This window comes from Sinocyclocheilus rhinocerous, unplaced genomic scaffold (assembly GCF_001515625.1).
Source record: "Sinocyclocheilus rhinocerous isolate Xijiao unplaced genomic scaffold, SAMN03320098_v1.1 scaffold61, whole genome shotgun sequence".
Lineage (NCBI taxonomy): Eukaryota > Metazoa > Chordata > Actinopteri > Cypriniformes > Cyprinidae > Sinocyclocheilus > Sinocyclocheilus rhinocerous.
In genome coordinates this window covers 1,571,257-1,580,942 of record NW_015640445.1, presented here as the reverse complement: position 1 = coordinate 1,580,942, position 9,686 = coordinate 1,571,257, and the positions used below count along the sequence as shown (strand labels likewise).

The 9,686-nt window shown below is 35.8% G+C and overlaps 1 protein-coding gene across 1 annotated transcript in view; it reads right to left on the bottom strand.

Annotated features, from left to right (window-relative positions):
* LOC107752755 (disintegrin and metalloproteinase domain-containing protein 17-like) overlaps positions 1 to 9,686 on the bottom strand; it is an 18,850-nt gene that overhangs the window by 5,043 nt on the left and 4,121 nt on the right. The window contains exons 3-14 of the mRNA XM_016568797.1: positions 8,277 to 8,410; positions 8,078 to 8,166; positions 7,802 to 7,979; positions 6,966 to 7,096; positions 6,234 to 6,320; positions 3,169 to 3,282; positions 2,165 to 2,306; positions 1,998 to 2,089; positions 1,772 to 1,924; positions 1,497 to 1,696; positions 454 to 557; positions 238 to 372 (exon numbers count right to left, since the gene is read on the bottom strand). Of these exons, the coding sequence (XP_016424283.1) occupies positions 238 to 372; positions 454 to 557; positions 1,497 to 1,696; positions 1,772 to 1,924; positions 1,998 to 2,089; positions 2,165 to 2,306; positions 3,169 to 3,282; positions 6,234 to 6,320; positions 6,966 to 7,096; positions 7,802 to 7,979; positions 8,078 to 8,166; positions 8,277 to 8,410 (1,559 nt within the window). The remainder of the gene's footprint in view (positions 1 to 237; positions 373 to 453; positions 558 to 1,496; positions 1,697 to 1,771; positions 1,925 to 1,997; positions 2,090 to 2,164; positions 2,307 to 3,168; positions 3,283 to 6,233; positions 6,321 to 6,965; positions 7,097 to 7,801; positions 7,980 to 8,077; positions 8,167 to 8,276; positions 8,411 to 9,686) is intronic.

The following is a 9,686-nucleotide window of genomic DNA, read 5'->3' as shown; positions in this document are numbered from 1 at the left end:
GTAATTAATAAAATGATATGACCTGCATTTTTTCCCCTAGGCAATAATGGTGTAAATGTTTAAAAGCTTTATTGTAGTCAAGATATTAAAGTCTGTGTCTCTATAGAAGTCTGCCATATGTAGAAACAGTGTTATACTGTCTATCGCTGCTCACTGGGTATGAACACTGGTCATCCAATCAGATCTCTTGGTTGGGCACTAGTGAACACAGAAAGGAGGGTCTGTTGGGACATTTACCATTGCAGGCACAGGACTCAAGATCATGCAGGGCCTCACAGAAAGGAATGCACTCGCCCTTCTGACATCGGCCCTTGTCCACACACTCTGTATTATTATCCAGGTTACCAGGGGTGGGGCACTCACTGCTGTTGCCTAGGGATACACAAGGGTAAAAAGTTCAATATAATTGATCCAGACCACTGCTACACTGACATTGGAGAGTTCTGGGCTCACCTGTGCACCTTGACATGCCCTTGCAGGTGGCGGTGATGGTCTCCTGACAGATCTTATCTACACTTTCAAACCTACAGTTCTTGCAGCAGGGGCTGTTCCTGTCACTGAGGGTCACAGACAACAATATCAGCCACAAATACTGACAGAACAATGCCCTTAAGAGAACCACACTTCTTAATAAAACTTTGAAACTTTTTTTTAAACTATATTCTGACTTTTGACTTCTAAACCTTTTAAGACAGTCGATTGAATATGCTTCTGTTGAAGCCATCAGCCAAACTTAATTAAAAAAAGTACTTATTATCCACTTTCAATTCCCATGAATATATATAAAATGTAATCTATTCCTGTGATGCAAAGCAGAATTTTCAGCATCATTACTACAGTCTTCAGTGTCACATGATCTCTCAGAACTCATTCTAATATGCTGCTTTTCTGCTTAAGAAACATTTTGTATCATTAATGTTGAACACAATAGTGCTGCTTAATGTTTTTGTAGAAACCATGATACATTTTTTTTCCAGGATTTATTTGAAAAAGAAATCTTTTGTAACATTATAAATGTCTTTACTGTCATTTATCTTTTTATCAGTTAAATGCATCTTTGCTGAATAAAAGTATTAATTTCTTAATTCACTGAATGGTAGTGTATAAACATTATTTTTAATTATATTATATTATTATTCAATTATTCTATTCTTTAATTATTATTTGTTAACGCCACGTATTGTACATAAAATAACTTAAATAAAAGACATTACAGGTTTTTCCTCAATTTTCATTTTTATGTAATTCATTTAATATTAATTATTTAATTTATTCATATCCTAAAATAATTTGTTAATATAGGGATTCATTTCTGAACTGGTCGGTTCGGTTCATGACTTTTTTTTTTTGTTAAATCCCTATACAATGAACAGAAAAAATACTTTGAGAAACAAGACCACTGAAATAGTGTGTGGTCACTATTGTGATCTATTATCTGGTCGATGCTGATAATCTTCAATGCTGATATATTGGTCTATCACTGTTAGCTTCTTTACCTGCATTGTGCCTGCTTCCTGAATTTGCACTTAGCTGTGCAGCAGGGGTCATCGTTGAGATGAAGGAGTCCAGGGTCACAGTCTTCATCCTCCTCCACACGGGAGTTCCCACACAGCTTACTGCTCCTCTTTTTGAAGCACTGATGGGCCTTGACCTTTAACGCCCTACTGACAGAGAACTTGCTACAGTTGGAGAAGCGCTGAGGGAAAAAAAAAAAACGGTGAGTACAGTAACTACATGTAAAGGGGAAAAATCAGTACAGGATGGACAATACCTTGTTGTTGACGTGATCTCCGCTGACCGCAATAGGGTACATAACATATTTGCCACCCTGGTCGTCGCTGGGGGCACAGGCAGGTATGTTGTCTGGATCGTGTTCTGCTCCAAAGTTGTGCCCGAGCTCATGAGTTGTTACAAGATCTGCTTCCTGGAAAGATAAAACATCAGTTTTATCATGCTGCCTGCTAGTATATAAGATGCAAGTGGTACTTAAAGCAAACCTTAGTCAGAATAGTTTTCCCATAATTCATGGTGCTTGTCAAGCCTGTGTTTAGGTAGCTGGGTTTCCTGACGGTTTGTGATGGATAGTAGGCTGGAAGACAAAATGAATGTGCAAGGTCAAGCACTTTTGTGGAATTCCACTGATCACAGTTGAAGAGATCCTTACGTTTAGGGCAGAGTCCTCCCAATCCCTGTTTGGAAGGGGCCACGTATGCCAGACCCAGAGTGCCATCATCGAAGTCCTGATAGGTGAAGAGATGGGCAAGGCAAACTGTAGAGGCGTTGTCTGCGATGTCATAACTGAATTGCTAAAGAGAAGCGAGATAAAGTTGAGAAAGTGAGGGTCTGCAAATTTATAATTCAGGGCTCCTGACAAAATGATGACTCGTAAAATTGGCTCTTAAAAAATGAAACATTTAGAAGCTAAACTACAGAATTGCTCAAAAGTTTATTTGGAAGGCACCTTGGTTTATAAAGTGCATAGCTTCTTTGCATTTCAGTATAAATTTGTTGTAAGAATACTAATGTGTTTGTAAATTGTTATGTCATTCAAACATGTTTCAACTTAGTCAATTTGACCAATATTTGTATTCAATATTTTTTACGTACACCATTAATTAAGTAATAATTAATTTAAATAAAAATATGTATCTTTACACAGGTTGTCACATGAACATACTTTTAGTAAATATACGGATATACGGTTCACAACCCTAAAATATATATCACAGTAACGAATCCTGGTTCATTCAGAATCAAAAGTGACTCGCAGTTCAGTGAGGGAGTCTGTTGTGAAGGGATTCATTGACTGAGTGAATCTGATTCAAATCACTAACTTGCAATTAAGTTAGAGGCTGGTTCATGAATCTTTTCCACTGATTCATTAAAAAGAATCAATTCTTAAGAGTCACTCTTAGTGATTCGGACATCATGCTGCCTTTGATTACGTGTGCAGGAATCACTTGTAAACACCGTAATGATATTATATTTAACGAATATTAATTAATTTATTTTGAAATTCTTTGTCTTTGTTTTGAAATACTGTCTTAAAATAACTTTTACTTATTAATACAATACAACGCACATAAACTTTACTTTTATTGGACTGTTGTGGAATAATTATAACATTTTGACCTGTGTATACTGTATTTCTAGGGACACTGCACTTACTTCTAGAAGCTTCTTCACATCCCACACACCGTCCTTTCTTCCTAATGGGCTGCCATCCATGTTGTAATGAATCTCTCCGTGGGCAACTTTTGTGGGCTCCTTGTTTATGATTATCTGTGGGATTTATATACAGCTTAGACGGCAAGATAACACTCACAGATCAAAAACTTGAACTCACTGAACAATGAAATGAAGCTGAAAAAAAAAAAGCATTGAGCACATGAACTCCACTGTAATGATGGAAAAAGCATGAAATACATTTAGTCAAAGTGTCAGTTAAGAGGAAAGCCACATTTGAGAAAGTCCAACGTTGAGTTGCACCTGGAGTTTGCTACAAGCCATGTGATAAAATCTGGAAACTTTTGCTAACATTAAGCTCTTTGTATTAGAGTTGAGTCAGCAGCTATGATCTGTTTGACTTCAGAGTCATCAGTTCTACTAGTGATCAGGAGTGAAAAAAGCAGGACTGTTTTGGGACATTTCTTTAAACCCATATGACTTTCTTCTGTGGAACACAAAAGGAGGTGTTTTGAATAATGTTCTGGTTGACTTTCCCATACAGTAAAAATGAATGGACAATGGAGCTTTCAAGCTTTAAGGAGGATGCAAAAGCATCATAAAAGTGGTTCATATGACTTGTGTGATGTATTGCAACTCGTCTGAAGCCATGTGAGAGCTTTGTGTGAGGAACAGTAGTCATACATTTACAAAGTTTTTCAGAATTCAAGTCATTATTCACTGATAATCGTCAACGCTCATCATCAGTTAATGAGTTTTAATCAAGAACTGTATCATTGATTTTTCAATGAATAATTCAGAGCGCTTTAATGAACCATTTCAGTGATCCATTTAAAATACTCTATTTTACAAATCAGACATTATTACTTCTCTCATGAACATTTCATTGGTAGTTTGAAAGGATATCAAGTAAGGATGTAACAATATCAAAATCTCATGATATGATAATATCGTGATATGAAGTCCACGATACGATATTTATTGCGATATTTAAAAAAAGACAAATGAAGAATTGGAATAAAAATTAAAATGTTGTACATTTTAAAGTTAAATTCTTCTGTCTAATGCACTACGATAGTTCAAAATTAAGAGCTCCAACCCATGTTCTTAACTAAGAAAACTTAAGTCAGAAAAAAGTCAGTGAATTGACTTGTACCTGAATTTTAAAGGGTACTCCACCCTCTTTTTATTTGTGATGTATGGTCTCAGTCTAAATTACATTCACACTGATGTTTTAGGAAGCCAAACAAATTAGAATAATAATAATAATAGTAATAACAACAATGACAGTAATAGCCATATATTGTAAAACAATTGCACTGTAAAATAAATGAAAATGAAAATTTCATAGGTATATCATTTTTGCTTTACACTACAGTAGGGAAATTACAATACTTCTTTCCTAATTTCTAACTCTAATTTGTAACTATCTGCCACGAAAATAAAGCCTAACTGGTGGCTGTTGCGTTCCCAAACGCGCACTAAACTCACAGCACATGCAATAAATGAGTTCACTGCATTCATTCACTGTGAAGGGAGCCGTTCTGAAGCACGGATAACAGCTGATCGCGTGAACGAAGTACTTTGAAACGTGCAGCGAAAACAGACTTCATGAAAGGATTAAGTCATATTGTGCTTTCGGTTTTAGTTCGTTTGACAGATACTGTAGCATAATGGCCCAAAACACAACTTTAAAGACATTTTATGTTAGAATAAGAAGTTTAAATGTATTTTAAAAACTACACTTTTTGCCCGGAAGACCTATTGTTTCATATCATCATGTGACCACGATAATATCGAGATAGTGTTGCTAATATTGATAATATCGTTAGATATTAAAGTGGACCTATTATGCAAAAAATTTTTTTTGTTTGGACATAAATGTGTGTTGGCAGTGTGTGTACACAACCACCCTATAATGATAAAAATCCACCCACTCCTTTTTTTTTAATCCCCATAAATAATAAGCAGTGTCTCCCAATGGCCTGTTTTTAGCATTGGTGCTAATGTGACGTCACATTAGCCACAGGCCCCGCCCACGAATGTTGACAGACACCTCCCTGAGCAAGTTCACAGCGAGTTGTGCACAGTCCGCCATTGCTGCACTGACGAGAATGTCTCCCAAGCGTTTTAGGTGTTGTGTTGCTGGATGTATTCATCCACATAGCTCTCCATTTACTCCCGAAATCTGAGCCGCTGAATACGAGGTGGATTAAAAACTAATCATTTTACACCGGACTGCCTTCACGTGCTACCAGAATGATCGTGAATAGGAATGTGGTAGTTAAAAATTGCATATGAAAGCAATGTGAAATCGACCGCTTGAATTTGTCTAGCTCATAATCATATTCAGGACTTATAAAGTTCGTGTTAGCATGCGATGGCACCATGAGACCAGCTATGTTGTTATTTTTATAGCACCGTGCTCCCCGTCTGTGTAATTCATAAATAATCTGGCAGGGTGCTGAATTCGGCTGAACACCGCTACTAGCAGTTTCTGACATTTTCAATGCGTGAGAGTGTTTTGTTATTGCTGGCATGCCGGTGCGCGAGCTCTAGAAACTCCACCCTCTTCTAAAAGGGGAGGCGGGAGCACCAGCTCGTTTTCATTTAAAGGGACAAACACAAAAAACAGCGCGTTTTTGCTCATACCTTAAAAATGACAATTTCAACAAGCTATAAAAAATTATCTATAGGGTATTTTGAGCTAAAACTTCACATACACACTCTGGGGACATCAGAGACTTGTTTTACATCTTGTAAAAAGGGGCATAATAGGTCACCTTTAATAAAACCATTTTTAGCTGGTGAAAATACTAGTGTTCGAATAATTTTGGCCACCAATGTAACTCTGGGGTAATAAAGCAGTGCTAACACTGCTTCTAAAATGCAAGTGTGAAAAGTACCATTACCCAGAGCTAAAAGCTGGATTTAGAATGACAATAACCCAGGGTTAAACACAGTGTGAAAACTCTTAGAAAAATAAAACTCATCTACTGAAATAAAAAAGCTAAATTATAATGAGAACAGAGAAGGATGATCCTGACCTGCTGAATCTGCACACCGTAGCCTTTAAAATCATCATCCCAGGATGTGTTTCTGTATATATCATCCACTCTGTCTATCAGCTCAATCTGAAAGACACAAAACACACAAATTCAATACATTTTTTATCTGATATCATGGTGTTTATATGCAACAAACTGCTCTGTTGTATACTACAAGTTCAGTGACGGCTAGGGATGTAACGATTCACTTAACTCACGATTCGATTCGATTCACGGTTTTGATTTCACGATTCGATTCGATTCACGGTTTATTTTATACAAAATGAGTTTAATCTAAATTACATTGTATAATTTCGAAATTTTAAGCAAAAACAGAATGGTTTGACTTCAGTTTTGTGAAACTATACATAAATATCTGCATGAAACAGCGGACGAGCTGAATGAGACGCAGATTCACTCTCTGCCAGCAGGTGATGCTTAAAGCGTTTCCTTGGTTTCTGCTGTAAACAAAACAGCGCATGAACTTTAATATGCATTATACAGAGGCAAGAGGAAAAGAAAAAATACCATCGAAAGACAGTAAGTTTCCCTCAGACATATATTCATATAAACTCCTACCCCTAATTGAATCGCGATTTGTTTAGCATCTCAACCGATTTGAATCGTCACATATTTAAATCGATTTTCAACCGGCTCATGGTTAATCGTTACATCCCTAGTGACGGCTCTCTTTTCCGGTTACCTTTAGTGTGTTTCATTTGCATTGCTTACCAAGTAGTTGAGGGTGGTGCTCTCCTCTCCACGGCCCATGTGCTTGTAGAAGCGATGATCTGCCACTAGCAGCAGCGGGCAGGTGTTCTTCTTGTGGTCGTGTGCAGATCTTCTCTCTATGTTGTGAGGCTCTGCATTCAAGAAATAAAACCATCTAAACATGCTGCACCATCAAATTAAAACGAATCCACCAAATAATTATTTCTAATTACTCAGTTCCAAAGCATCAACATCCATAAATGGATCTACACAATTTAAAGCAACACAATGGGGGACTTCCATGACTATGATAATGGAGGACAAAGAATGAACTTACTGAATTTAATTATTATGCATCGTCTCCAGACTATGTTCAGTTCTCATAGCAGGAGGTCACTGCCGGGTGACTACATGCTTGAATGGGCGGCCTTTGTCAGACTGATGTATAACTCCTACACACACTCATGCAGTAACCATCTCGCTCATCATGAGCATGTGATGAAAGCTGAATATCTATTGTGTGTTTAGGCTCCTATTATAATTAAATGTCTGTCTCAAAATTACTGAAAAACAAAAGGACCTTTAAAGACAACATTTTACAATTAAACTAGATTCCATACAGTCTGAGAGTTCATTTGGTGGTTTAAAAAAATAAAATAATTTTATATATAATTCCAATAAATTCCTGTTCGTCAAATTTACAGTTAAAAATGGTCTTCTGCCACCTGAAAAAGTTTCAGAACCTCATAAAAAAAGGAAATGGGGTTAATTTTGAGAACTTGTCTGATATCCAGTCTCCAATATTAAATGACCCAAAGTCCTCTGTGGCACCGTTCCATACATAGGTAAATACACACCCTCCTCCTGTTCCGTCTGTCCCGCTGCTCTTGCCTCTTCTGGTAGGAGCTCCTGAGCATCAGCGTTCACATATCCACACACTTTGGGTGAGGACAGTTGACTGATGTTCTTAATGTCCTCTGAACGGTACACCAGCAAACGGCCATCAGATGGCGACTCTGTAAATCGCCACAACGGCTAAACGAAGACAAGATATACTGAAACATTCAGTAAAAATGCATACTGTGAAATGAATATTGAATGCTTTCAAGTATTAAGCATTTTGAACAAATTACCTCTACATTATATTCAGCCTCTTCAGTAAGAATGTGGGCTGAAAACTCCTCCCCGTCTATGTGTGCCTGCACACGCGAGTGCTCCTCTCCTGTTGAGATAGCAAACAACGATATGTCGATGTATGATAATATATAACAGATGGAAAAACAAGAAAATTCAGTTCTTAGCCAAGGCTGATGTTCTCATCCTATGTCTTACCCACTACGTGTCCTTTATAGTAATTCTGTAACTGAATGTCAAATTGGTCCTCTTTTCCATTCTTGTCCAAGAATACAGCCTTGAAGTTGTCAGTGAAAAGGTCTGTGTTGGTTGTCAAGTACAGCTTGAAGTGCCTTTGAAAAGAGATTTTGAAAAGAGAATCCAAGATGTTTTTATTTCAGTGAAACTCAAAAGGAAGAACAAGCCTCTAATCGTGATCTCTTCAGGTCAGAGGTTTAGAGAAGAATAGCATAAACACTGTAACTCTCAAAAAAAAAAAAAAACCTGCAAAATGAATGAATGAATGGGTGAATGAATGAATGAATAAATAAATAAATAAAAAATACAGAGATAGTCACAAAGATTTATATATATATAAAAATATGTAGAATAAAATAAAAATAAACCATAAATAAAAAATATATAATACATTAAACAAATAAATAAAAGTAAATATGCTGAAAAATAAATACATAATATAATTATTCTTATTATAGAAACCAGGGAGGTCAGAAAAGAATAACACTAACAAAAAAAATAGCAATTCATATAAAACAGAATAAAAAAAGATAAGAAATTATATATTATATTCTTTAGGGCTGTCGCGATTCGTCGATTTTATTAATTAGTCGATAGATTAATCGAAATAAAAATAGTCGTTAGTGGCAGCCCTAATATTCTTATATAAAATATATAAAATACAAGTCTATATACTATAATAAAATAATCTTAAAATAAATAAAGATAAAAAAAATTATGATAAAAAATATGCTAAAAATAAATACATAAGATTATTATTATTATTATTAGAAACCAGGGAAAATCCTCGACTTCATTTTGCTTGCGTCGACTAACTGGCAAAATACCGGAAGTGGCGCATTTCACAGACGAGAATGTATAAAACACATTCTGTTTTCCAAGGCTGCATGATATATTAAACCCTTAATTATTAAACATAATTAAGCATAATTGTGAATTCACAAACGCTACGATTTAATTAAATAATTATATGCGATGCAGTTCTAATACAGTAGCCTATATGCGCTTTAATTATTTACCTGGAGTTGCTGTCATAGCAACAGGTCCGTAAGCTTAAACCTGGTCAGGAGCAGGCTCATTTCATGTAAACAGGATTAGATTGCATCTTTTTAAGCAGAATTGATACTTAAAATCTGTCCTAGCCACCGCTAATTTATTACAAGAGTATCCTACTGATCCAGGGACAATAATTTAAAATAATAATCATTTAAAAATTTATTTTAAAATAATATAATAATGTTGTGTAATCTATAATACTATACAAACAGCCAGTTTTACTCACTGAAAGATTTATTCGTCATAAAATTATTACTTCATAATTGTATTCGAGTCTTACACACATGCTATACAGATAATGTAGAGTCGTGCATT